The sequence below is a fragment of the Staurois parvus genome, unplaced genomic scaffold, assembly GCF_062004578.1.
Source record: "Staurois parvus isolate SC_StPar_1 unplaced genomic scaffold, SC_StPar_1.0 ptg000261l, whole genome shotgun sequence".
NCBI lineage: Eukaryota > Metazoa > Chordata > Amphibia > Anura > Ranidae > Staurois > Staurois parvus.
This window is the reverse complement of record NW_028318057.1, coordinates 3,611,574-3,638,190: the sequence shown is the minus strand read 5'-3', so window position 1 is coordinate 3,638,190 and position 26,617 is coordinate 3,611,574. Positions and strand designations below refer to the sequence as shown.

Genomic DNA, 26,617 nt, shown 5'->3' with positions numbered 1-26,617 from the left:
AACCTTGACCACTGCCGAAGGGGCGTTATAAAGCCCTTTTATCCATTTCCACATTTTTTTTTTTTTGTTCCCCCTATTCCCAGGACCTCCAGTGTATTTTTAACATAATCCCACAGTCTGCCCTATCGAAGGCTTTTTCTGCATCTATCGACAGGATTATTGTCAACTGGCTACTTCTTTGCTTTTTGTAGCAGGAGTAATGTCCTCAAGCCATTATCTCTTCCTTCCCTTCCTGGCACAAAACCTACCTTGTCTAAATGCACCCATTCTGGCATCCGTTCCTTCAACCTGGTAGCTAATACTTTCGTGAAAAATTTGTTATCTGTATTTAGTAATGAATTGGGTCTTTAGCTATTACATTGTGAGCTATCTTTCCCTTTGAGAATGATTGTTATATGTGCGTGCAATGAATCTCCTCTCATTTCCATTCTTTTGCCCAGTGCATTCATACATCTGCAAAGTTTAGGGACCAATAACTCTTTTTAAATGTTTTATAATATCCCACTGTATAACCATCAGGGCCCGGGCTCTTTCCCCCCGCCATATTCTTCAGAGCCATCCTAATTTCATCTTGGGAGCTTGTTCTAGGGATATTAACTTCTCTTTTGCAATTGTTGGTAAATCAGCTGCAATTAAAAATGTTTGCCTTCTCTTCCTCTGTAATTTTTAGATTTATGGGGTTCATCTCATACAGTTTACTATAAAACTTTTGGAAGACATCAGCGATACCATTGGTGGCATAGACCAACTCCCCATGTTCATCTTTTAATTTTTTCTATATAAATTTTTTCTTTTCCTTCAGTCTCTTCTTCATAAATTTACCTGGCCTATTCCCCCACTGGTATCTTTCCTTTGAGACTCTGTTAAAGACTTTCACTTCCTGTTCAATTCGGTCCTTCAATTCTTCTCTTAAGAATAATCTTCCCAACCTTTCTCCAAGCTATGTTCTATCAATACGTAATCCAATCGTGAATATGATCTGTTGCGCAAAAGAGAAGGTGGTATAGTCCCTATCTCTGGGTTGTTTTACTCTCCACGTATCTATTAATTGATTTTGATGTAATCCTTTTTTGAACTTTTTCCCTCTCTCGCTCTGCACACCCGAAGAACTATCCATCCGTGGGTCCAAAAAGCAATTAAAGTCTCTGGCCACGATCAGGCTTCCTCTCTTAAATTTCATAATTTTTCCCCATTACACTTAGAAGGAAATCCTCTGGGTTCTTATTTGGGCAATAAATATTTACCAATGTATATTCTTGCCCTTGCAATTTCCCCTCCTTAATCCTAAATACCAACCCTTTGGATCCACCAATTTTTCTTCAACCTCGAAGCTTATGTTTTTGCAAATCCTATTGCTACTCCCTTGGCCCTCTTTATTTGTGAGTCCTCATAGTACCAGGTGGGGGTAATACCTTGAATATATTTTAATATTGGTATCATAATAAAGATGCGTCTCTTGTAGAAAAGCCTCATCTGTAAAATGTTGGTGGACTTCCCTAATTATCTTATTTCTTTTAGTCAGAGAATTTAGACCTTTCACGTTATAAGTTAAAATGTTAATCAGACTCATGTCTAATATCTATTTCTCTTTTTAATCTGCATTTCAATTTATAGGTATGGGAACTCACACTATTCAACTCATGTACATCCCTCCTCCCCCCCCATCTCCCTCCCCCCCCCCCATCTCTCCCTCCCCCCCCCCCCCATCTCTCCCTCTCCCCCCCCCCATCTCTCCCTCTCCCCCCCATCTCTCCCTCTCCCCCCCCCATTCCCCTCTCCCCCCCCCCCCATCTCTCCCTCTCCCCCCCCCCATCTCTCCCTCTCCCCCCCCCCCCCCATCTCTCCCTCTCCCCCCTCTCCTCTCCTCTCTCCCCCCCCCATCTCTCCCTCCTCCCCCCCCATCTCTCCCTCTCCCCCCTCCCCCCCCATCTCTCCCCTCCCCCCCCCCCCATCTCTCCCTCTCCCCCCCCCCATCTCTCCCTCCCTCCCCCCCCCCATCTCTCCCTCTCCCCCCCCCCCCATCTCTCTCTCCCCCCCCCCCCCCATCTCTCCCTCCCATCTCTCCCTCCCCCCCCCCCCCCCATCCCTCTCCCCCCCCCCCCCCCTCTCTCCCCCCCCCCATCTCTCCCTCTCCCCCCCCCCCCATCTCTCCCTCTCCCCCCCCCCCATCTCTCCCTCCCCCCCCCCCCCCCCATCTCTCCCTCTCCCCCCCCCCCCCCCCCATCTCTCCCTCTCCCCCCCCCCCCATCTCTCCCTCTCCCCCCATCTCTCCCTCTCCCCCCCCCCCCCCCCATCTCTCCCTCTCCCCCCCCCCCCCCCATCTCTCCCTCTCCCCCCCCCCCCCCCCCCATCTCTCCCTCTCCCCCCCCCCCCATCTCTCCCTCTCCCCCCCCCCCCATCTCTCCCTCTCCCCCCCCCATCTCTCCCTCTCCCCCCCCCCCTCTCTCCCTCTCCCCCCCCCCCATCTCTCCCTCTCCCCCCCCCCATCTCTCCTCTCCCCCCCACCCCCCATCTCTCCCTCTCCCCCCCCCCCCCATCTCTCCCTCTCCCCCCCCTCTCCCCCCCTCTCCCCCCATCTCTCCCTCTCCCCTTCCATCCCCCCCATCTCTCCCTCTCCCCCCCCATCTCTCCCTCTTTCCCCCCCCATCTCTCCCTCTTTCCCCCCCCCCATCTCTCCCTCTTTCCCCCCCCCCCATCTCTCCCTCTTTCCCCCCCCCCCCCCTCTCTCCTCTTTCCCCCCCCCCCCCATCTCTCCCTCTTTCCCCCCCCCCCCCCATCTCTCCCTCTTTCCCCCCCCCCCATCCTCCTCCCTCTTTCCCCCTCCCCCATCTCTCCCTCTCCCCCCCCCCCCATCTCTCCCTCTCCCCCCCCCCATCTCTCCCTCTCCCCCCCCCCCCCATCTCTCCCTCTCCCCCCCCCCCCCCATCTCTCCCTCTCCCCCCCCCCCATCTCTCCCTCTCCCCCTCCCTTCCCCCCTCTCCCCACCCATCCATCCATCCCTCCCTCCCTTCCTCCCTTGACCCCATGTTCTCAACATAGAAGGTCTCCTTTCTTTCAACTATATCGAGACTAAGGGAGCTCCAGACACACACCTCTACTCGGGATTCAGATGGAGGGTCACGGGAGCGACAGACAGAGGCTGGGCGCCGAAAGTGGAGGAACAGCGAGGAAGAAAAAAACACGAGGGGGGACGAGAAAAACCACCCCGTTTAACCTCCCCCCATCCTTAAGCCCCACATCCAACTACTTTTTTTCTTCCATTTACTTGCTGCCATTCCTCACTTCTAATTGCCTCTCTCATTGGTCCCCTTTAAGGGGGGGAGGGGCCCGAGTATGGCACTGTGAGCCCTCAAAGCTAAGGAGCTCCGGACGCCAGGAAGATATTTTTCTTAAGCTGTCTGCCTTCTAGTGGGATACCCCTCTGGCCATATCTTTTTGGTCCGGATGGTGGTCTCCTCTGGGGGTCGGACGATTGGGATCGGTGAGGGGAGGCGTCCCAGTGGTGCAGCGGCGGTAGGAGCTTTGATGCGGTCATGCGACGGGGCTCAGGGGAAGTGTTGGAGAACGGGGACGCCGGAGCTGCCTGTGTTGGGGACCGGCTGCAGTGTGACAGGAGAAAAGTGTCAGCACTGGCTGGAGGAGTGAAGGGAGTCGTGGGCTTCCTGGAGGGTGTGGCGTGGCTGCAGCTCTCAGCCCTGTGGTCCTGGAGGCTGATCTCTGGAGATACTGGAAGGATCGAAGACAGATACCTTGAAGGATCCTTGAGGAAAAGCTGTGCATAGGTCCTATCACCAGTAGAAAAAAAAGACCCTGAGACACCTGATGGTACAAGGGACTTGAAATTGACTGGACTTCCCGGCCCAGAATATCCATCCATCCACAAGGGGTCAGAGAGTCGTGCCTACAAGGACTTGGTGAGTTGCTGGGGACAACTGTTTAATAGTGCTATCAAACTTGCCTTATTGTCACTGTTAGGCGTTTGGACATTTGTAAAGGTGGACTGGGCGGGTAGAAGGTGCTGGGTTTTCTCAGCAGGTCAAGTGTCCATTTTAATATGAGGAGTAGAGCGACCAAAGGAGGTGGGTTAAAGACCCCTCAGTCAAATAAACTCAAGTACCATTAAGAGATACATTCCAATACAAGAAAAGAGCCCTGAGCGTCAAGGTCTGGGGAATCAAAAGGAAATAAAGAGAAAGTTGGTGGGGGAACACTCTAGAATATCAGTGATTCATAAGGACTTGGGTTGAGTGATATCTAGAGCGGAAGAAATAGAGGGAAAAATGGAGGCCAAAGTGCAGGAGACTAAAAATTTGGAAATGCGAGTGGAAGAGATGGAAAAAGAACAGAAGTAGTTATCATATAAACTGGAAGACCAAGAGAATAGAGAAAGGAGAAATAATTTGAGGATCCAGGGCCTATCCGAGAATACAAGAGAAGAGGATTTGCCGGGAAAAATAAAAAGTATACTTAACCCCCTATTAGGAAGAACAGGCACGGACCCTCTAAAACTGGAGAGAGTACATAGAGGAGAGAGAGAATATGGAAAAAATTGCATCATATCACTGAAATAAAATTTGGAAAGACAAACTTGCAGATTTTTGCGGATGTAGCTCCTGAGACTTTATCCAGACGAAGAGTACTGAGATCAGATGAAAGAGGAGTTCGGTATAATTGGGGGTTCCCAGCCTCTCTGATCAGGTGGAGAAATGGGAAATTGGCAAGATTGAGATTCCCGGAGGATTTAAGAGACTTCTGTGAAAAATTTAGAATTTCAGTGGATATAGTGGGGTGGACAAATTGCGATTCTGATTTTGACACTTCTCTTGGAGCTGTTGGGCTGCGAAGATCATGTCCACAGTGCCACACCTTGTGGAAACTGTACTGTCTCGGGTAATAAACCCTGTTCCAGGTGGTCAATCAGGCGGTTCAGCAACACTCGCGCAAGGATCTCGCCTGTGATGGAAAGCCGTGATATTCCTCTGATTATCGCAGACCTGTCTTCCCTTTCCTCTTGTAGAGGTGTACGATGGACGCATCTTTCAGTTCCTGAGGAATGTTGATTTCAGTCTCTGTTGGTGGGGCGTCCAGGCTTATTGGTAGTGGAAGCCCAACACTGTAGGATCAAAGTCTTCTCTGTAATTAGAGTTGCACCATCTGAGTCTAGTATAGGGGAGCTTCCTAAAGGGGTGAAGTCCGTACAAGGATCTGAGGGCTTCATAGAACCGTTTGGCATTGTTTCTATCAGCAAACTTCTGAATTTCATCTGCTTTGGCACGCAACCAGGAGTCTTGCATCTTGCGAAGCTTGCTCTGTATGGTCCTGCGAGTGTTTTGAAGGCATTTTTCTTAGCTGTTGACGACCGGTGAAGTCGGTGATTTTCAGCAAGTAGGGCCTTGATCTCATCATTTTCGGCAAACCAGGGTCCAAGAACCTTTAGTGCAGAAGAGTGCACAATATCCCGGGAGCAATCCCAGTCCTTCACTGCATTTCCCTCTAATTGCAGCTCTGAGAGTTTGTTGTCAAGATCTTCTGCTAGTGAAGCTGCTGTGTTGGGGTTCCTCAGTTTACTGACGTTAATCTGTTTAATCACAGCTTTGTTTCCCTGCTTACGTCTCTTTTGGCTTGATGTGAAAGCTTAATTTGGAGATGATGACCAGTCCAACAGTCAGCACTCGGCATGGCCTTGGTCACCCTTAAACATCCTGTCTGTCTTTCCTCCGCACGATGATTTAATTAATAAGATGCCAGTGCTTGGATCCAGGATGTCTTTTTGCGAGTGGGCAGGTGAAAGATGGTATTAGTGATGATCAGATCATGAGCTGCACATGTCTTCAGTAGTAATAGGCCATTGCTGTTGCATTTGAAATTGCCAAGTAAAATTGGCCTGTCGGTACGCTTCACGGATGAGAGCAGGGCATAAAGATCTTCATAAATCTGGTCTTTTACTTCATCCTGATTCGTGATTGTGGGTGTGTAGATGCTGACCAGTGTGGCTTGTTTTCCTCTCGGTAGTGGAAGATGCAGTGTCATGAGTCGTTCGCTTACGCCCCTGGGAAGACTGGGAAGTTTGCGGACAAGATGATTCTTAACCGCAAAGCCAACTCCAGATGCACGGCGTTCATTACTTTTTCATCCACACCAGAAGACTGTATAGCCGCCTCCTGTTTCTGTTTATTTGGCTAAACGAGTTTCACGCAGGGTCGCGACATCTATGTTAAATCTTGCGAGCTCTCTGGTGACCAGGGCTGTTCTTCTTTCTGGTCGATCTGCTGAGAGGTTGTCTTGAAGCATGCGTATGTTCAATGTGATAATAGTGAGTGGTACCACATTGTTTTCTTTGAAGTTTTGTTATTCGACCGCATGAAATGGGATCCCCTCCAGCAGTGGTAAGCTGGCCAGGGTTCAGTGAAGCAACAATGATTAGGACACATTTTCTAGCCCCTTCCTCTTGCTACGGAGATGAGAAGTGTGGTCCTAAAGAGGGCTTCTGAGTCGCTCAGACGCCAAATCCAGCTGTTTCTTAAGTCAGCTGGAAGATGACCATTAGACCTGAGCCGCCTGTGTGCAGGTCCACGGCTACAGCTCCCAGTGTATCCACACCTGCTGCTTTGTCACTCGCCCATCGCCACAGGACTTTGAAGATTTATGGGAGTTGGGGGGGATGTCAAGACTTGCGCGTGAATTGGATTAAAGTGAGGGAGAGGTGCGCATTGTCATTCTCACTCTCTCTTCCCAGATTCCGTCTTGCTCCAATGGCAGGACAAGAGCCGAGACAGTTGGAAATGGGATGGGTGCAGTGGCTGACCAGGGTGCTTTTTTTGTCTTGCCGAGCTCTTTGTGTACCACATCACTTGCGGAGACCACCTTCATGAGCGTTGTCCTATTCTCTAGTAGGTTTCATCCGCTCAATCCGAAATCTGTCTTCACATGCTCGGGATAGACAAGTCCCTAACTCACCGAAGGTCAATGAACCAACGGCTACTCTCAACCTGGTTTGGCCAGCCTGTCGAAGCTGTTGCCCGGGGTGTGGCCGCTGTGCAGATGGTGTCTTTGTGTGTGTGTTGAGTACCACATTTAAGCACCACTGTTTAAATTTTTCCCTCTTTCAGTATGTGGATGATGGCACTAAATATTATAAATAAAATATATACAGTTGTCACATGACCCAGCTCTTTCCCATCCTGTCTGTAAGGAAACTGTGGCAGGAGGAGCTTCTAGTCTTCTGCTACTGGTCACGTGTTCATAATAATAATAAAAAAAAATAGCCTTTGGAATACAGAGTAAAAATAAATATCAAACTGTTTGAAATTGTCATACAAATATATTTTTCAAGTCTAATCTTATTTTTTGGCAATAACATGGTGTGCGGATTTCTGCCAGTCACAGGCTGTCATGCCCTTCCAACCTCAATCAAGGTTTAATATCCCTCCGCCATTGTGTTTAGCTGGTTAGTGGACATGGAGGAGGGAGGGAGTGGGTTGTCATTTACCACTGCGTATACATGCGCGGCTCAGATGTGATAGGGAGGAAATGCTCAGGGCTGAAATGTACTGAAAACTAAGCATGTGCGGTAGCTGCCCACACTGTTCTGCAAAATCTCCACCTGCCGTGGGGACATGGGCAGAAGGGGGTGACAGAACAGCAAGATGAACCAGGTTTTTTTGCAGAATACAGAAAACAAATCCCATAGTGACTGAGTGAGACGGCATGTAATAAAGCATTTATTGATGTTTTTTTATGATGTGGTTTTAATGACACTTTAACCTACAGGGGTTGCACACAACAAACAGAATCCTTATTTAGGTGTCCAGTTATCTGCAGTGACAATCTGGGGTTGATTTACTAAAGGCAAATAGAGCACCATACAAGTGCAATTGCTATAGAGCTTTGTAAATGAGGTAAAGATTCACTTTGCAAGGAATACCCAATCACGTGCAAGGAAAACAAACAAAGCACATTTGCTTGCACATGACTGGATGATGTAAGTCAGAGCTTCTGCTCATTTATTAAGCTCTGGAGCAACTGCTCTTGCAGAATTCAACTGCACTTTGCAAAGCGCACAATCTATTTTGCCTTTAGTAAATCAACCCCTCTGTCACCTGCTGGCGCTGACTCTGATTTGAGTGTCCATGTCACTGTGGATCAATCTTATTAAAGTTGACCTTTCACTTAATGGACAAACTCCTTGTATACTGGAGCTTTTGGATCAAATGTGTGGAGCTCTGTGGCTCATCTTTGACGGTCTTTTACAAGCATCCAAGCTTGTAAAAGACCACGTAACGTCTGTTCTTATGCAGAGGGCACTTTGGTTTTGTGCTTTGGACGTTTAGTATACATACAAGGAGCACATGACTGACTCACCCTTTAAGGTGAAGCATCTCTTCAGTTCTTTTCTTGGCAATGTCATGCCTAGTATCTGTGGTGATTGGAGTATACACCTTGGCACAGGAGATCTGTAAATAGGGTGGAGTAACACCATTCTTCATCTGCTACTATAGTAATACCTTGTGGATTATCAGTCTACCTCCCAATCAAGCAGCAGATCTCAGGCCTTAAGTCTTCAATTCCATCTGTTTAGTCCTCTATTTTGCAAGTGAGAGGCTGTATTTTCATCTTCCTGGGTTTTTCACGGGTTTATTTGCTTGCAGTTGGGGTGCTCAAGCATCCCCTTGTAGTTTCTACTCTAAACCTTTTTGGGTTGGGCATTGTTTATAGCTGCCCATTTTGGTATTACTGCATCCTATTGTGTATCTATCCAGAATTTCAAGTCACTCTGTGATTTGATTCCTACCATGGTTGAAAATTATCCTTGGGAATGAGATCCTGTTGAATCTCATTTTTCCTCTCCTCTGCAGCTGAGTTTTTTCCTTTCCATCAAAGCTGGTTGCGTTCTTGTTTTGCTTGACTCTTCTTAAGACATATCTCCCACTTGAGGGATTTAGTGTCTAGCAGGATCAACTGGAAGCAGTTCCTAGCACTGCCTTGACTTTAAAGCAATACACTGAAAAGTCATGTTTTTGAACCCTACCCACATCACTGACCTATGGTCACCCTAGTGATTTTTTTTTTTTTTTTCCTGGCATCCTTATTGTGGAATGCTAACAGGACCTTCATGAGAAGATTACAAGATACAGTATATTACCAGCACACCAAGGATCTTCAAAAAAAATGTCCAAACGATTTATTAAAATGCTAACATCACAGAATAAAGTAGTGAGGTTTCCGAGCCATGTAGGACCCCTTCTGCAGGCATGTGACTTGCAGAAGGGGTCCTACATGGCTCTGAAACATTGCTACTTTGTGATGAAATCCTTTTATTAAACCATTTGGATGTTCTGTCACCAGTATGCCAAGGATCTTTAAAATATCTTGTGATCTGTGCTGTTTTCTGGTCCTTGAAAAAGTATTTCTTCAGGATCTCTGCATGCAAGCAAGTATCGTTCCATTTTTTTTTTCTTCCTTCCCTGGAAGTTTTTATCTTGATAGGTACTTTACTTCTTTTGAAGGGCAACAGGCTGGACACTGTCCCCCTAGAGTGGATAATGTAAGTCCAGGAGCCTTTGAGGGACTCAAGTACTGGAGGATAGATTTTCTTCCTACTCTCTATCAGAATAATTGTCCCTATCGTTAGTATGCAGTTTCCTACCCCTAGGTCCTATGGAGTTGATTCTGCCCTTTTACAAGGCTATTTTTAATGAATCCTTGAATCATGTATTTGAATATTTGGTCAGGCAGGTTGTAGTGTGGTTACCACCCACATGAAATGAGTTTGTTTTTGGAACAAACCCTGCCCCCTTTTACAGAAATATTGTGGATCACCCCAATCGTTCTTTGAAGATTAAAGGTTTCCTTCCTTTTTCTTTACTTGGATTTGCTGCTGAGAGGAGTGTTCTATCCATGCTGATATCTTTGAGATATTACTTATCTATTAGGTAACATCCTTTTATAGTATGTACGGTTAGGTCCATATATATTTGGGCACAGGCACAATTTTTATACTTTTGGCTATGTATGCCACCAGAATAAATTAAAACTAAATAATCCAAATGAATTTGATGTGCAGACTTTCAGACTTAATTCAAGGGGTTGAACATAAATATCAAGTACAAATTTTAGGAACTGCAACCATTTTTATACACAGTCCCTCTATTTTCAGGGGCTCAAATTTAATTGGACAAATGAATATAATCATAACTAAAATGTTCATTTTTAATATTTTGTTGAGAATCCTTTACTGGCAATGACTGCCTGAAGTCTGGAACCCATGGACATTACCAAAGACTGGGTTTCCTCCTTTCTGATGCTTTGCCAGGCTCTAACTGCTGCTGACGTCAGTTGTTCTTTGGGGGTCTTTCTGCCTTTTAGTTTTGCCTTCAGCAAGTGAAATGCATTCTCAATTGGGTTTAGATCAGGTGATTGATTTAGCCATTGTAGAATATCCCACTTCTTTTCCTTCAAAAGCTCTTGGGTTGCTTTTGCAGTGTGTTTTGGATCATTGTCCATCTGACTGAAGTGCCGTCCAATCAACTTCACTGCATTTAGCTGAATGTGGGCTGACCGTATATCTCTAAACACTGCAGAATTCATCCAGCTGCGCCTGTCTTCTGTCACATAATCAATAAACACCAATGACCCTGCGCTACTTGAAGCCATGCATGCCCATTCCATCACACTGCCTCCATGATTTACAGATGACCTTGTGTGCTTTGGATCATGAGCGGTTTCAAGCCTTTTCCACACTTTATTCTTACCGTCATTCTGATACAGTATTAGTTTGTTTCTTTATGGCAGATGACTGATTGTCCTCACACCTCTATTTAATTATGGTCCATCATGTTTTCAGGTAGCAGATTTCCCTTTAGTGGGTTTCACCTGTCCTGGTCTGAAACACCAGGTTGAACCTCAATATTCTTCCTTTGGTCATGGCGTTTTTGCCATATTTGCTTTTGGACCTTCTTCATCAAGCTTTCATTTAGGCACTGATTTGCTTCAGAGTTTCTTATAGTAAGATTTTCACGTCTGTTGGATCTCCCCGTGTCTGTTGCCCACATCTTAATTGGACTGCTTTTGGATGTTCCAAATGTCTAAGAAGTACTACTGACCATCTTATGTGTCCATCAGTAGATAAAATACAAAAATACAAATTTTGTACTTGCAGTAAAATATTTTCATTGAGGAACACAGATCCTGTCCCTGTGTTATTGGTTTTATGTACCAATTGCTCACAAAATTTGGCATGACCATTTAAAGCTGGGTTATACGGGGTAGGTTTAACATCTTTGTTTGCCAGTGTCCAAACCTCCTGAAGGCTGCAGTATAACCTAAATGCCTAAGAATTGCTACATTCATGTATCCATTAATGAACTTCAAGAAAAAGATTTACAGTAAGTACAATAATCCTGCAATCTTTTTTTAGAGAGACCATATCCCCAGATTCATCCAGTATAGCTATTGCATTTATTATTCAGTTACCTTAAGTTTTCTATGTCTTGATCAAAGCCACCTTTCTGTAGAAGACAAATATGGTTTTAAATGACTGCTGGGCATCGCCATTTTGGATTCAGTGCCACTGGCCCCAGCAGACCCAAAGCTGGCACTCATGTGATGCCCTGTACAAATTCCTGCTCAAACTACTTTCTTTATTTAGCAATTGTGCCTTTTGTTAGCTGTCAGAGCCGATCTAGCTAAAGAATATGTGTAAATGATGAAACGGCAGCAGCACTTTTGCTTTTAATTGCTCCTTAACTAAAGTGGGCAGCAGGCACAGACTAATTACTCCTTGGGTAGTGTCCATCTCCATCAGACATCTCCACAGAGCCTGAACCAGCATAGGAAGTATCGCCTTAAATAGAATCCAAGACTGACATAGCAGCTCTTTAAATGGAACTCAGCACAGTGGCTTCAATTGCTGGAATGCAGCACTAAAAGTGGCTCTAAGTAGCTGGAACAAGGCACAAACAGGGACTCCTGGAAACTGGAACCTCATGCAATCAGCATCTTCTTGAATGGAGGTGGGGCGGACAGTGGCTGCACTTTGATTTCAGTTGTTCCTTGGCTTAGTTGCTATGGAGTAATCGAAACAAAAGTGCAGCAGTTGCATAAGTTTACTGCTGCTGAAGGCTGTCTTGAATGGTGCGTAGCTATGATGGGAGCAGCTCAGAGAGGCAATTGAGCTAGAGGAAGAGGAGTGGCAGCAGTGCAAGGCTGGCAAAGATGAGCATCTTAAACCCCCTCCCCCCCAGAAGTTTAAGGTGGTTTTTTTTTTTTTTTGTTTTTTTTTGTTTTGAAAACTTAACAAAAGCTAAAGTTTTTAGAGAAATCTGGAAAATAACAGAGCATAGTTATAGTCTGGTTGAAAAAAGACACAAGTTCATCCTTTAGGAAGGATTCAGATTTCGAAGTTTAGGCTGGGGGCATGGTTTATTTAACAATTTATTAACAAATGCTGTGCTACGTGACTTTGTGTCTTTTATATCTGCATTAAAGTATAAGCTTTAAATACTGTATATTCAGTTCTGACAAGCTCAGCATTACATAAGTCAGCTTGTAGGTCACGTTTAACAGCCTAATTTTTCCAAGGTATTGTAACAAAGGAAGTAAAAACATATTGGTATTTTTGTTTGTGACGTATTTTTTTTTTCAGACACAGGCTCTGGAACCATATACACATCTGACGATCGAGGCATTGTTTATTCCAAATCCTTAGACAGACATCTTTATACCAAAACAGGAGGAGAAACTGATTTCACCAATGTGACATCCCTCCGTGGAGTATTCATCACAAGTGTTCTCAGTGAAGGTTGGTTGACACTGCTTGCGCTCATAAAGAGTTTATTACAGATAGTGGATTCTTCCAGTTTATTCTGGGCACACTTTTCTTCCAGATAATTCTGTCCATTCTGTCATCAGCTTTGATCAAGGAGGAGAATGGAACCGCATCAACAAACCGGTAAATGCCAAATGTGACTCAACAGCAAAAGACAGTGAAAAGGTAAGCTAAAGTTTCCATCACTGTAACAGCTCTTTTTGCTCTCCTTTTCTTCCTGTGGCCAGGCTATGGATGTTGAGGTATTTACATAATCTTACAACTGTAAATGAGCTTAAAACAAGCACTCACTGAATTCTCTAACTGCAGGCACTGTGGTGCAAATTTTATTTTTAAAGTTTCCAGAAGCTTACCTCACCCTTTCTAGATAACCTGTTCTTTGTTTACATGATAGCTTAGGGGCTTCTGAGTCAGTTGAGGGAGGGGGTGCACAGTGAGCTGATCTGTTGAAAAATTACTTCAGTGCTGATAAATTATTCCATGGTGCCTGTAGAAACAGAGGCTAGTGATTATGTGCTTTAAAACTAATTTATCGCTAGTTACAAATCTTTAAATGTTTTAACCACTTGCCTACCGCCCTATAGCAGATATATACTGCTACAGGGTGGCTAGTCTGTGCAAAATCACGCGTGTGTGTATGCGTGATTTTGAAGTACCGGATAGGGGGCGCACGCTGCCCTACCCGCGCTGTCATTGGTTGCCGCAGATGTCGATCACCGGGTCCTGGCTGGTGATTCTCGGCTGGCACTCGGTGATCACCACTGAAGCTGAGAGGGGAGAGATCTGTGTTTAAATGACACAGATCTCTCTCCTGTCAGCATGGACATGCTGCTTTCTCTCTCTGCACAGCAGAGAGAGAAAGCAGCATGTCTCCCCAGTAAAACAGCACACAGTGTAAGCACAACACAGTTAACCATTTCATGGCCCCAGATTTAATATTCCAATAGTTTTTATTGAATAATTTTAAGATAACAAGTAATACCAAACCATGTGCTGTCAAAATATGTAAATTGTAGAACGCCGCAAATAAGTTTGTTAGAGTAATTGTCATTTGAGGCAGGACAAATGTTGCAACACAAATAGAGATTGAGCTTAACCCACCCAAGCAAACAGAAGAGAGAATAATGTGGAATAGAGAAAAGAGAATAGAGAAAGCGAAGGAGAGGGTCAAGATGAGGGACATTTAAGGGACAGAAATATATTGAATCTACGGGTTCCCTGTTTTGTCAATTTTTTAAGTATTGTGTAGAATACAGGTGAGCTTGTCGTTGATCATAATCTAATTCAATTTATTCTTAACATAGTCAAACGGGACAACCGATTTTGCTTCCAATTTCTAGCTATAGTAATTCTCGCTGCCATCAGCATATAGGTGATCAATTTATGGAATTTCCTGGTAACATTATCTATAAATTTCTGAAAGGGCCATCTCCAGAGATCTGTGAATATTTACCCCAGTCACTTAATTGATGAAAATTAAACATATGAATCCAAAATATGTTCCTATCATAACCTATCGCAGAAGCAGATGGATGCATCCTCTCAGTCCGAGTAGGGACCATATCAACAATGTTTTATAGTTTGCTTCAAATAGGGTAGTATTGATGGAAATTGTAGATAGTGCCAGGGCAATAACTTGCCAATCCGATAGTTCATAATTGACATTCAGGTCCTGTTCCCATTGAACCATATAGGAAAGCTTACAGCTCGGGTCAATGAGGAGAGCATACACTGTGGAGACATGGCCTCTGGGGAAATCCCTATTCTGACAGGAAAGTTCAAATTTAGTCAGTAAAGGTGGTTCATCCAGTAAAGTAAGCTTCAAGCGGGTAAATGAGAGAATCTGGTTGTATCTGAAGATTTCAGTAGTGGGCATTTGTAGCCTATCTTTAAAATGCTGTAAAGCGTTTATTCGAGCACCATTAAGGCAGTCTCCTATCTGCAACAATCCTTGTATTGATTCACCAACAAAGGGTTACAAAAGAAACCGCGCTAAGGGTATTTGAGCGGAAGCTAATGATTTGTGGTGCGTACTCTGTCCCAAACTGTCAAAGAATGTGACAAAGTGGGGCATAGTATAGGAGGGCGCGATAGATTTAGGAAGCCAAAGTAATGCACAGACTGCTAGGGGCTGGCAGGAAAAAGCTTAGATAGAAGCCCAGAGGAGGAGGGCATAGATTCGCTAGCAGTGGTGTAGGCCAGTTGAGCAATTTGAGTGGCTTGGAAATACGCATGAAGATTAAGAAGGCCAATCCTACCTCGCAGTTTGGAGGCATATAATGTCTTTTGGTTCATCCAAGGTCTTCTATTATTCCAAACAAAGCGGAGGACCTCAGCTTGTAAATGCTGCAACTCCCGTCTCAGAATTGGTACCGATAAGGTTCGAAAATAATATAGCTTTCGGGGCGAAAACATCATTTTAATCACGATGACCAAACCAGGACAAGGTGTACTCAGCCCAATGGCAAAGATCATCATTGTTTCTTAAAGAGGGGAGGGTAATTAGCTTGATAGAGGGATAGAGGTAATATACATAAGAACCTCATTAGCAAATAGGGCACATTTATGTCCACAATGAACGCCATGGATTTGGGGATGGGAGCGGCTTGTCATAGCTAAGTGTTCAATCGCCAGTACAAAATGCAATGACAGCCCTGTCTAGTGCCACGTCAAATTGGGAACGCGGAGGATCTGTAACCTCTAATGGAAACTTGAGCCGAGGGAGTATCATATAACGAGTGCAATAAAGTGAGAAACGTAGGACCAAATCCAAAAGCCTGTAAGGTAGTAAACAAATATTCCCACGTTAGGATATCGAAGGTCCAAAGAGTTGCAAAAGTTCCCTTGAAAGAGGAGCATCCCAATTAGAGCGCACAGCTGAAATCAGAGTGACAGACTGGTATATCTGTTCCAGTGTTTGATGACCAGAGATGAAACCCGACTAGTCCTTATAAATATATTGTGCCAAAAAGGAGTTAAGGCGCAAAGCCAGATGTTTCGTTAGGATTTTCAGTTCACAATTAATGAAATAGGGCGATAATTGTGAACATGAGTAGAATCTTTATTGGGTTTTGGAATGACACTAATATATGCTTTGTTCTCATCTAAAGGAACCACTCCCTCTTCTCTTAAATAATTAAAATAAAGAGTCACGGGGGCGAAGATGGTCAGAAAATTTTATAGTAGCTATTTGGGAGACCGTCGGGCCTGGGGATTTATGTGAGGATAGCAATTTAATGACTTATCTAAGCTCCGCATCAGTAATGGGTTGTTCCATAAGCTCTCTATGGGCCTCAATGAGGAATGAAAGAGGCAGTCTCCAGAAAGGATCGAATTGAGGAAGGCTCAACTGGCTGGGGTTGACCATGTATAATATAAGTCATGAAATTTCGGAAGGATCTTCTGAGGATTCTGTGTGATATGACGCCCTGCAAGCCGAAGTTTGGGAAGCGCCGAGTGAATATATTTAGGGGTAAGCTTATGCGCTAGAAGGGAACCTAATCTGCCCCGCCACATGAAGAATTTGATTCATCCAACGTAGTTGCTTTTCTGCTTTAGTGGTGAGACAGAGGTGTTAAGTTCTAACCGGGTTTTCTCTACCTTAGATAACATATCGGAGTTTAGGGCCATTTTATGTTGGACGACTAAGGATTCGTTTTCTTTAGATTTGGCAGAGATCAATTCTTCATGAAATGTTTTAATTCTGCAGCACAGTTGGATAAAGAGGTCTCTAACAGAAGACTTATGGGCTGCCCAGTTAACAGGAGTTGTATCTTCTGCTTTATTAATTGCAAAGTAAGACTTCAAATGTTCCCAAACCTCTATACAGTAGGACTTGTTGCTAAGTAGGGACTCCTTCAGTCGCCATTGTGGCTTGGCCAGTTTGACTGTCAATTTAGAAAGTGTCAGTATCACAGGATCATGGTCCAACCAAGGCTGAGTGTATTTCCAAGAGGAGAAAAATATGATCTATACAAGAATATTGATTTTATGAGCTCTAGAACAATGGGAGTAATCTCCTAGAGGTAGGATTGGCTTCCCTCCACATGTTAATTAAACCCTAGCGATACAAAAGTTGTTTGAAGTTGCGACTTTATTTGGGAGGGGATTTAGGTTTAACTACATGAGATTTATCGAGCGTATGATCTGATGCTAGATCGCCTTCCAATTCAGTAGAGATTTAAATAGTGATTGGAAAAAGGCCTCCTGATATGTATTAGGGGCATAGTAAATAAGAAAAGTTACTAAATTACCCCTTAATTGTCCCTTAACTAAAAGGTATGGCCCTTCCTTGTCCCTTATCACTTTATTTTCGGTGAATGATAGCCGTCTGGAACATAGAACATAGCGACATAGACATAGCGACACCCCTCCTTCTTTTTTTTTTTTTTTTTTTTTCAGAAGCGTTCGTGAAAAAACAAACCAGAAAATCTCTATGGATATACCTAGGTGTGAAAGAAGGGGCAAAATGTGTTTCGTGTAAAGCAACAATATCAAGTCTCAGGGACTTATAGTGAGAAAATATTTTGAGTCGCTTAGAAAGGGGAGCCTAACCCTTGAACATTATGGGAAAGCAATCGGACCATGGCAGTATGGTGTCTTAAGGTAGATGTGGAAAGCAAGTGATATGGTTATAAGTAGACAAACTCGCCCACCAGCACAGGATATTGAGTATCCAAAAAAGTCTCCGGAATCCCAGGTTGACCCTCAAATAAAGATAGTAAAAGAGATTAGGAGAGTAAAGGAAGCAGAAAAAGAGAAAAAAAGACGCCAAAGCCAAGGGATGGTCTGCATCTAACGAACTGGCTAAACAGTAATATGTACCGTACGATAGTAAAACAACAAATATCCTAGACACGAGGTCAAGGGATGGAAGAGTCTCCACAAGGTTAAACAATGGGGAGAGTCTTTTGAGTAGGGAGAGCGTATAGACTCTTCCCGGCACCCTGTGGTCCACATGGAATGTACATGAGAAACTCATAAGGACACAGAATTAATATACTGAAATATAAACAGCCTATATCAGGGGATTCCAAACTTTTCACACAAAGGGCCAGTCTACTGTCCTTCAGAGTTTAGGAGGGCTGGGTTTGTGGCCAGTGGGGGTAAAAATGTCCTGGGCCCAGCATTAGTAAAAATAAACATGACCTTGGGGTTAGTAAGAGGTAGAGTAGTGCCCCATTGTTGGTGTCAGAGGAAGGAATAGTGCCCCAAGGGCCAGATAAAGGCTAGCAAAGGGCCGCATCTGGCCCTTGGGCCGCAGTTTGGAGACCCCTGGTCTATACCAATAAAGAGTTAGAGACATCACTGTAGCAATCGTTCTCTCTGTGTTGTGCTCTCTCTCTGTGTGTGTGTGTGTGTGTGTGTGTGTGTGTGTGTGTGTGTGTGTGTGTGTATTTGTTTATATTATATGCGGTGGCCGATGCCCCATGTTGGGACTTTGGACTGGTTCTGTGAGGAGGGGCTAAGGGTAATAAAGTCCAAGTTCAGCAGCATTTTTTTTCCCCTTCGAGGAATGTGGAAAAGGAATAGGATTTGCCGTTCTAAATGAATTTTAGACTAAGTGGGTAGTTCCATATGTAGCGGATGTCTTTCTGGATTAGGGGTGAGAGTAGTAGTTTGAAGGCTTCCTGTTTTTGAATGGTTGCTTGAGAGATGTCTGCGAAGACTTGAATGTTGTAACCGTTAACCTCCAAATCTGGATGTTCTCTAGCATGTCGCATCACCACCTCCTTAACCCTGAAGAAGTGGGGCTTTACAATTACATCTCGAGGAGGTCCATCCGGCTCTAAAGGGGCTAAAGTCCTGTGGATACGATCTATTTCCAGATGGATTTCATCAATAGCTGGAATCGCAGAATGTATAAGGGAGCGGGTGATGGAGGCAATATCTTTTACCTTTTCTAGGCAGACCTCTAATACGTTAAGTTGTACCGCCTAGCCCGTTTCTCAAGATCTATTTTGTTGTAAGCTTCATCTACGCGATCTTGTAGGTCGGCAATCCTGTTAGAATTTTAAATCACTCTGTGAACTGAATAATCAACTTTAGATTCACTATTCTGAAGTCAATTTCCCAGCTCCCTGAAATCCTGTTTCAGGTCAGAGACCAATTTAGTGGTAGTTTTATCCAGTTACCTCTGTAATAAATCAGCAAAACATGCGATAAGTATGGAATCCCGTGAATAGTACGGGGGCACAGGTGGGAAAGCATCAGAAAATGTGTATTGTATAGGGCGCGCTTATTGGAGCCCAACCTCTGTAGCTGTAGAATAAAGGTGCCAGATGGATATCGGGGATGGATGGATGGGAGCAATAACACTGAGGCGGCTCTTCTTAGAGTGGAAGCAAGGCTCTAATGCAGTAACAAGAAAGAGAGAGGAAGGCGCCTCTAAGTGCAGTATTGACAATTTAGTAAACCATGGATAAATTGCACTTACAAGATAAATAGTTAAAAAGACTCATACTGTGGTAATTAGATCCAGGTGGGACGTCCAGCAGCAAACGGTCTATAGGATCAGGAAGTAGTCCAGGATGTTCCTGCGCATCAAAATGAAGCTAGGAGAGCAGAGTTGGATGTAGGAGGAGAAGGGGGCGGTAATACATTTTGGAACATGCTCAATAGGCTCCTTCAGACCTGAGCCCCAGTAGAACCCTGCCATTTTTAAAGTGTGAAGGGAATGGGAGGGAGGCAAGTAGTTTTCTGGGACCTACATGTTTTCCTGCATCGTACCGGTATAAAAACAGAAGTAGAAATAAAAACACACGAGAGAATAGCTCTAATGCTTTGGGTTAAAAAGTATACGAGTGTGTATGTATACATATATAACATATATCTAAAAAAAATGGCATATTCGATAGAAGGGAAATAGAAAATGACAATTAAATTAAATCTAAAATAAATCTAAAAATAAATAAAATAGAACATTGGAGGTGAAAATAAATGTTTAATAATGAATAAATCAATGAGATAATGAAAAAGGTAGATTGTACCATAAATAAAAAATAAATAAATAAATAAATATAAAATCAAGATTAAAAACAAAGTTAGAAAAATGCATTTTAATAAATGGGCTTGCTATAATAGTATGTGAATTTTATGCATCTCATTATCCCTTTGTGATGTACTAAAAGGGATCGTAGTTAAGTGAGACAGGGATAAGGAAGGGATATACCTAAATTTGTTGGAGGAAAAGACTACTAGTGATAAAGTACAAACCGCTGTATAAGGATATTGTGTTGATATTTATAACCAAAGGAAGGAAGCGAATGTCCCTATAAAATGGAGCTTATTTCAAGCTCATTTAGGCCACCAGGGGATAACACATCCAAGGTGTAGATCCAAAAAGTTTCCCTCTGACAGAGACACATAAAGTGCTCTGCCAGAGGGATGTCCCGTGGCATTCCTTTAATGATCCACACACTAAGACCGTCAGTGGATTTATCGTGGCATTCAAGGAAATGTCTGGGTACGTTATGCTGATCTTTTCCATCCTCTATAAGGCGACGGTGCTCGACAAAACGTTTACGAAGGGTATGTGTGGTTCTACCCACATAGTTCAGACCACAAGGACAAATTAGACAATAGACCATGTATTCAGAAGAACATGCGTAAAATTCCTTAATCTGATATATCCCTTTTGACAGTGAACTCCTTTTGTCCATGATGAATAAACTGGCATGTCTTACAAAAGGGTTATTTGCACTGATACATACCAACAATAGGGGAAAGGGTGAGAGGAACTGTTCTAAGTTTACTGGGTGCTATTTTTCCCTTTTTAAGTTGGGAGCTTTCCGGTATGAAAACTTGGGTTGTTTTGGTAGAATGATTTGAAGTAAGGGTCTTGGTGCAAGATTGGTCAGTGTTTGCATATAGTATATTCCATTTGCTTATGATGACTATGGAACTGAGTGACAAATCTAATCTGTGATGGCATATTGTCAGTAGGATGTTCTGAGGTTGTAGGGCCATTGGTATAAAGTGTGTGGGCTTCTTCTACAATATCCAAAGGGTAACCCTTCTCTATAAATGTATTTTTAAGTATTGTACCTTGTGAAATATAGTCAGATTGCTGGGTGCAGTTATGGCACAATCGACAAAATTGGCTTTCAGGAATGTTTCTAAGCCAACGTGGGTGCTGGCAACTCTTTTAATGTAAAAACGTTTCCGGCTGTGGGTTTGGTGTAGTTCCTGGCATGGATCTGATTGTTGCTGTGATAAATATCAAGAAAGGCTAGGTGGTCTTTGTCGACTACATGGGTAAATGCCAGGCCCATATCATTGATATTTACAGTAGGATACAAAATCTTAAATGTCAGTAATGTTCCCATCCCATATAATTATAATATCGTCAATGTAGCGACTGTAATACACAATGTGGGATAGGTATATGTTGTTATGCCAGATATAAAGATGTTCCCAGTGGCCCATAGTGAGATTGGCGTATGAAGGGGCAAAATTAGCTCCCATCGCTGTGCCTTGTAGCTGCAAGTAGAAATCTCTATCAAATTGAAAATAATTTTGAGTAAGACAAAATAGTGTAGCATTGAGAACAAATGTGGCCTGTCTAGGGTTAATAGTAGCATCCTCTGATAAAAAATGTTGTATGGCCCGTATGCCAACATGGTGGGGTATAGATGTATAGAGAGAGGAGACATCAAGGGACAGCCAAAGATATGTAGGTTCCCATTGATAGGTATGCAGTAGTTCTAATAGGTGTATACCATCTCTGATAAATGATTGCAGATTTTGGGCTAACGGTTGTAAGAAGAAATCTACATATTGTGAGAAGCTGCTAGAGACACTATTCATGGCGGCCACTATGGGTCGGCCAGGAGGATGGGTAGTATTTTTATGCACCTTGGGCAAATAGAAATACAGCGTGTGGTAAAATTCTCAGATCAAAAATATTCTCATTTTAGAAATAATACCATCATTAAATGCTTGGGTAGCTAATTGTTTGACCTTGATACTGAGTGTAAGGAGTGGATCACTTTTTAATTTAGTATGTGTCTGTATCTGATAGTAGTCTATGCGCTTCTGAAAGATAGTCATTACGGTTTAACCACTTGCCCTCCTGAGGATTTACCCCCCTTAATGACCAGGCCTCTTTTTGCTACTCGGCGCTGCACTAATTCAACAGTCATGCAATGCTGCACCCAAACAAAATTTACGTCCTTTTTTTCACACAAATGGAGCTTTCTTTCGGTGGTAGTTGATCACCTGTGTGCTTTTTATTTTTCACGCTATAAACAAAAAAGACCAAAAATTTTGAAGAAAAACTATTTTTTACTTTCAGCTATAAAAAATATATAGTAAACTCAAAGTTAGTTATAAATTTAGGCCAAAATGTATTCTGCTACATGTTTTTGGTAAAAAAAAAATCCCGATAACTGTATATTGATTGCTTTGTGTGAAAGTTATAGCGTCTACAAACTATGGTATAGATACTGCAATTTACGCCATATTTTTGCTATGCTGCGCTAGTTTAACGGACAATTGCGTGGTCATGCAATACGGTACATAAATTTAAATTTACTTCCTTTTTTTTCCCACAAATTGAGCTTTCTTTCGGTGGTATTTGATTGCCTGTGCGGGTTTTTTTTTTTATTTTTTGCGTTATAAAAAAATAAGGCTGACAATTTTGAGGAAAAAAAACAATATTTTGGACTTTTTGCTATAAAACATGTCCAGTAAAAAAAAAATGTAAAAATCAAATTTAGTCAAATTTCTGCCAAAATGCATTCTGTGACATGTCTTTGCTACAAAAAACCCCAATACGTGTAAATTAATTGGTTTAGGTGAAAGTTATAGCGTTTACAAATGGCGGGAAAGATGCTGGTATTTTAAAAAAAATTTTATACTAATAATGGTGGCGATCAGTGACTTATGGCAGCAATCAGCGACTTATGGCGGGACTGCGGCGGACATTCTGACATTCTGACACTGGGGGGAACTGACTTGGGGTCACTGACATCCCCAGTGACACCAATACAGTGATCAGTGCAAAAAAAAAAAAACACTGACATTGTACTAATGGCCCCGGGGTGCAAGGGGTTAACTTTATTATTCAGTGAAAGGGTTAACTGTGTGAGGGGAGTGTTTTCCCAGGGGGCGGGGGGGTGTACTGCAGGGAACACCGCTGATCGGGACAGAAACTCTTCTGTCCCGATCAGCGTGTCAGGAGCTGTCAGGGAACTGACAGAAAGCACAGCTACTGCTGCTGTGCTCTGTCACTGATTGCCGTAATCGCCAGGACATAGCGGGTAACGACTGGCTGTGACCTGGCGACTGACATTCGCGGGTGGGACAGGTAGGGTGGCGGCGCACATCGCGCGTGCCCCCTACCTGTTTTAAAACACACGTTTTAAAATGTGGTTTTGCCCAGCCGTGCCACCCTGCCGCTGTATTTCTACAGTGGCTGGGCGGCATGTGGTTAATATGACTATACTACCACCTTTATTAGCAGGTTTTATAATTAGATTGTCATTGGTGGTGAGCAGTTTAAGAGATTTTTGTTCGTCCTTTGTGAGGTTGTGTTGTCTATACTTATTTTTCTTAGTGTTGTTACACATTGAAATGAGGTAGGAATAGACAATTCGATAAAAGGTTTCCAAGCATGGACCTTTGTACTGTGTAGGGTAGAAGCTAGATTTGGGTCTCAGTGTGGTTTGTCTCATAACTGGAGAGGATAGAAGGTGTTGTGTAAAGAGGACAGCCTCCGGTTTTGATAGATGATTATATTCAGAATTATTGGAATATAGTTCTTGTAACGTAGTTAAGGCGGTTTGGTCATCGACAGATGTTTGGGCTAGTGTCGTTGTCTATCTCCATAGTCAAAAGGGCCTCTTTCTCAGCCTTTATGCTGAAGTATCTTTTTTAAAGTGAGATTGCGTACAAATCTGTTGAGGTCCTTGAACAATACAAAGGGGTTGGGTGGAATAGTAGGGGAGAAGGATTGTCCTCGACTCAATAGTGATCTCCTGCGAAGATAAAAGATGGTCAGATAAATTATAAATCTTTACCGTAGGCACTGTTTTCTGAGATGAGGGCTGGGGCCTACCTCCCCTTCCCCTACAGCCTCTTCTACGTATTTTCTTTTCCTTTTTTTGTGTTTTGGATGGTCTTGGTGGAAGGGGAAGGCTAAAAAGGATACCGCAGATGTACTCGTGCCAGTGGGAGTAGTGAAGTCCCCATAGTGTAAAGGGCAGCATAAGATGGTGTTAGAATTATCGAATGACAAGTTAGGATCACTACGTTCATGGACCTGTGTGTTTAAATGCGGTGGTGGAGCACCTAAATGTATATCAAGTGCAGGAGGAATAAAAGTAGTAGTATTGGTCTTATCTATATTGGAAGAGCCTAGATATGGATTAATGGGGGAACATGAAGGTTTGGAAACTGGAGCAACTGTTAGGATGTTACTATCCTGGGTATGAGATGTGATGCAAGAATTGGTGGAAACATTGTTCCTGGGTACATGGGAAGTGTGTGGATGTATAGCAGACTTGATATGTAAACCTGCATTGGAGTGAGCTACTAGTGTGGTATTGGGACCAGTGTGTCTGGTGGGGAATGAATGTCCTTTTTTAGCCTTAGTAGAGGAGTTTTTATAAGAGGGGTGGTGGGAAGAATGAGTAGACACTGTATCCTGAGAATGTAGAATTGGTAGAGATGTATGGGTGTTGGTGGACACTTGGAAATGTTCAGGAAACCGGATGGACATTATAGATGAGATATCATTGTCACTTATGTTTCCATGAAAAAACTTTATTATAATTGTAATCCAAATCTTGGCGAAACTTGCCAAGTTTTGTTTTAATTAACTTGTCTTCTTTGTATTTTGTGACTTTTTTAAGGGTAATAAACCATCTCTTTGGTAGTGATGTAGCCATGTCCATAATCTTTTGGGCTACTATTTGAATTTGGTGTACAAGCTGGTCGTATTTAACACTTTTTTGGTCTATAAGGATTTGTATCCATTTTGTGGTACAGAACTCTGAAATGGAGAGCTATTCTTTAGTGTGTTCAGTATCTAGAAAGGTACACTCTTTTAGGATTCTAATGCAGGCCATAGACAGATCGAACATCGGCCGATTTAAAAAAAAACAAAACAAAACAAAAAACCTAAAAATCGTCCGTTACCACCAACGCTAAAAAAAAAATCGGCCGACTAAAGCATAAAGTTCACCCCAAAACTTCTGTCCCTTGCAGGTCATGGCTCATGTGTGGATTTTTTATCGGTAAAACGATCGGCCGATTTGCCCATCATTGCCGGGAAAATCGTCCGATCAGCCGCGAATTTTCCAACATGACCGATTAAAAAAACTGCAAAAAGCCCGAAAAACGGCCTACCGATTAACCCACTAACGGTGCGAAAATCGGCCGGTTTTTATTATAGCTTGGGTGTAAAAACTTCCCCATAGGAGTGAACAGTGTGTTGTGGAATATGGAAAAAATTTTTTTCTAGAGCAGAGTATTTAAGTGATTCAATATCCATAATTATTTCCATAACAGAATAAAATAAGAAAACAAAAAAACAAAGGAGAAGATGCAATAACGTTATTATATAGGGAAACTACAATGATGTAATTTGTGGATGTAAATAAAAGCATATAAATAAGAACCATAAAAGGTCAAAGTCCATATATTCTATATATTAGAATAGTCCATATGTATCTGTCCATGCAGGCACCAGTATGGAGATTGGAAACAACAGTGCTGCAGCAGAAAATGTATATTTTATATAGGGCGCGCTTGTTGGAGCCCAACCTCCTGTAGCTGTAGGATAAAGGTGCCAGATGGATATCAGGGATGGATGGGAGCAGTAACACAGCTGTTTGTACTTTATCACTAGTAGTCCTTTCCTCCAACAAATTTAGGTATATCCCTTCCTTACCCCTGTCTCGCTTAACTACGATCCCTTTTAGTACATCACAAAGGGATAAGGCGATACATAAAATTCACATACTATTATAGCAAGCCCATTTATTAAAATGCGTTTTTTTATTAAAATGCGTTTTTATTAAAATGCGTTTTTTCTAACTTTTTTATGTTTATTTTTATAAATTTTTTATTTATGGTACAATCTACCTTTTTTAGTTATCTCATTGATTTACTCATTATTTATTTTCACCTCCATTGTTCTGTTCAATTTATTTTTAGATTTATTTTAATTGTCATTTTCTATTTCCCTTCTATCAAATATGCCATTTTTTTTTTTAGATCTGTTATATATGTATATATACACTAATACTTTTTAACCCAAAAGCATTAGAGCTATTCTCTTGTGTTTTCTTTATTTCTGTTTTTATATCTTTTTTTTATACCTGTATTAATTCCTGTACGATGCAGGAAAACATGTAGGTCCTTAGGACCTACATGCCTCCCTCCCATTCGCTTCACACTTTATAAAAAGGTCTGGGTTCTACTGGGGCTTAGGTTTGAAGAAGGAGCCTATTGAGCATTGATGCAAATGCATTACCGCCCCCTTCACCTCCTACATCCGACTGCTCTCCTAGCTTCATTTTGATGCACAGGCACATCCTGCACTCCACTTCCTGATCCTATAGACAGTTTGCTGCTGGATGTCCCACATGGATCTAATTACCACACGATGAGTCTTTTTAACTTTTTATCTTTAAGTGCAATTTATCCATTGTTTACTAAATAAATTGTCAATACTGCACTTAGAAGTGCCTTCCTCTCTTTTTCTGGGAAAGCAGGATAGTCCACTGGACCATCATGTGCTGGATCTTGACTACTTGTTTGGCTAATAAAGAGATCCACCATTTC

At 42.8% G+C, this 26,617-nt stretch overlaps 1 protein-coding gene across 1 annotated transcript in view; it reads left to right on the top strand.

Annotated features, from left to right (window-relative positions):
- SORT1 (sortilin 1) overlaps positions 1 to 26,617 on the top strand; it is a 168,181-nt gene that overhangs the window by 78,418 nt on the left and 63,146 nt on the right. The window contains exons 10-11 of the mRNA XM_089681181.1: positions 12,644 to 12,799; positions 12,885 to 12,991. Of these exons, the coding sequence (XP_089537307.1) occupies positions 12,644 to 12,799; positions 12,885 to 12,991 (263 nt within the window). The remainder of the gene's footprint in view (positions 1 to 12,643; positions 12,800 to 12,884; positions 12,992 to 26,617) is intronic.